The following is a 1,192-nucleotide window of genomic DNA, read 5'->3' on the forward strand; positions in this document are numbered from 1 at the left end:
AGAAAACATTGTGGATCATAATGGTCGATTCTGATTATGCATGGAGTTTCCATGAGTTGAAAATCAACTCAAAGACAGTCTTCAGTAGCATCACTGACTAGGAAATTATTATCCACTTCTCAAAAGTAATGAAGATCTAACTGGATGTGTTCTCTTTTCAGAGGATATCAGGATGTTGCATCTAGGACAGCGGTATTCAACAAAAATGTCAGTTTTGTCGTCAGCACTGGAGTCCGACAGGATTCCTTTGAAAAATTGGACTGAAGTCACCATGTTTACATTGTTGGGCTTCACAGATGATTTTGAGCTCCAAGTTTATCTCTTTTTATTATTTCTTATTATTTATATTTTTACCCTGGTGGGGAATTTGGGGCTGGTTGTATTAGTTATGGTGGATTCACGACTGCACAATCCCATGTATTATTTTTTGAGCGTCTTATCTTTCTTAGATGCCTGCTATTCCTCAGTTGTCACCCCAAAAATGTTGGTCAATTTCCTGGCAGAGAACAAATCTATTTCCATCGTTGGATGTGCAACACAGATGTTGCTGTTTGTCACTTTTGGGACCACAGAATCTTTTCTCTTGGCAGCAATGGCATATGATCGCTATATAGCCATCTACAACCCACTTTTATATTCAGTTAACATGTCACCCAGAATCTATGTGCCACTCATCACGGCCTCGTATGTTGGTGGTATTCTGCATGCCACACTACACACAGTCGCCACTTTCAGCCTCTCCTTCTGTGCATCCAATGAAATTAGACATGTCTTTTGTGATATCCCTCCAATTCTTGCCATCTCTTGTTCTGACACGCACATCAACCAGATTCTCCTCTTCTACTTTGTGGGTTCTATTGAGATAGTTACCATCTTGATTGTCCTGATTTCCTACTTTTTCATTCTTTTGGCCATTCTGAGGATGCGCTCTGCGGAAGGACGACGCAAAGTCTTTTCCACTTGCAGCTCTCACCTCACTGGGGTGTCCATTTATCATGGGACAATCTTGTTCATATACATGCGACCAAGCTCCAGTTATTCTTTGAATCATGACATGATAGTATCTATATTTTACACTATTGTGATCCCCATGTTGAACCCAATTATTTACAGTTTAAGAAACAAAGATGTAAAAGAAGCAACAAAAAAATTGTTTGAAAAACTTTGGTTCATAAATAAAGTACATTTTTAG

The 1,192-nt window shown here is 39.0% G+C and overlaps 1 protein-coding gene across 1 annotated transcript; it reads left to right on the plus strand.

The window, feature by feature from the left end:
* Positions 1-205: 205 nt before the first annotated feature.
* On the plus strand, positions 206-1,192 carry LOC142446417 (olfactory receptor 5T9-like). The gene has a single exon (XM_075548169.1). It carries the CDS (start codon positions 206-208, stop codon positions 1,190-1,192), a length of 987 nt encoding a protein of 328 aa, XP_075404284.1.

This window comes from Tenrec ecaudatus, chromosome 4 (genome assembly GCF_050624435.1).
Source record: "Tenrec ecaudatus isolate mTenEca1 chromosome 4, mTenEca1.hap1, whole genome shotgun sequence".
NCBI classification, from domain to species: domain Eukaryota; kingdom Metazoa; phylum Chordata; class Mammalia; order Afrosoricida; family Tenrecidae; genus Tenrec; species Tenrec ecaudatus.

What these genes read in the sequence shown, in the direction of transcription:
- LOC142446417 (XM_075548169.1), top strand. Translation starts at nt 206, where the DNA reads ATGTCAGTTTTGTCGTCAGCACTGGAGTCCGACAGGATTCCTTTGAAA.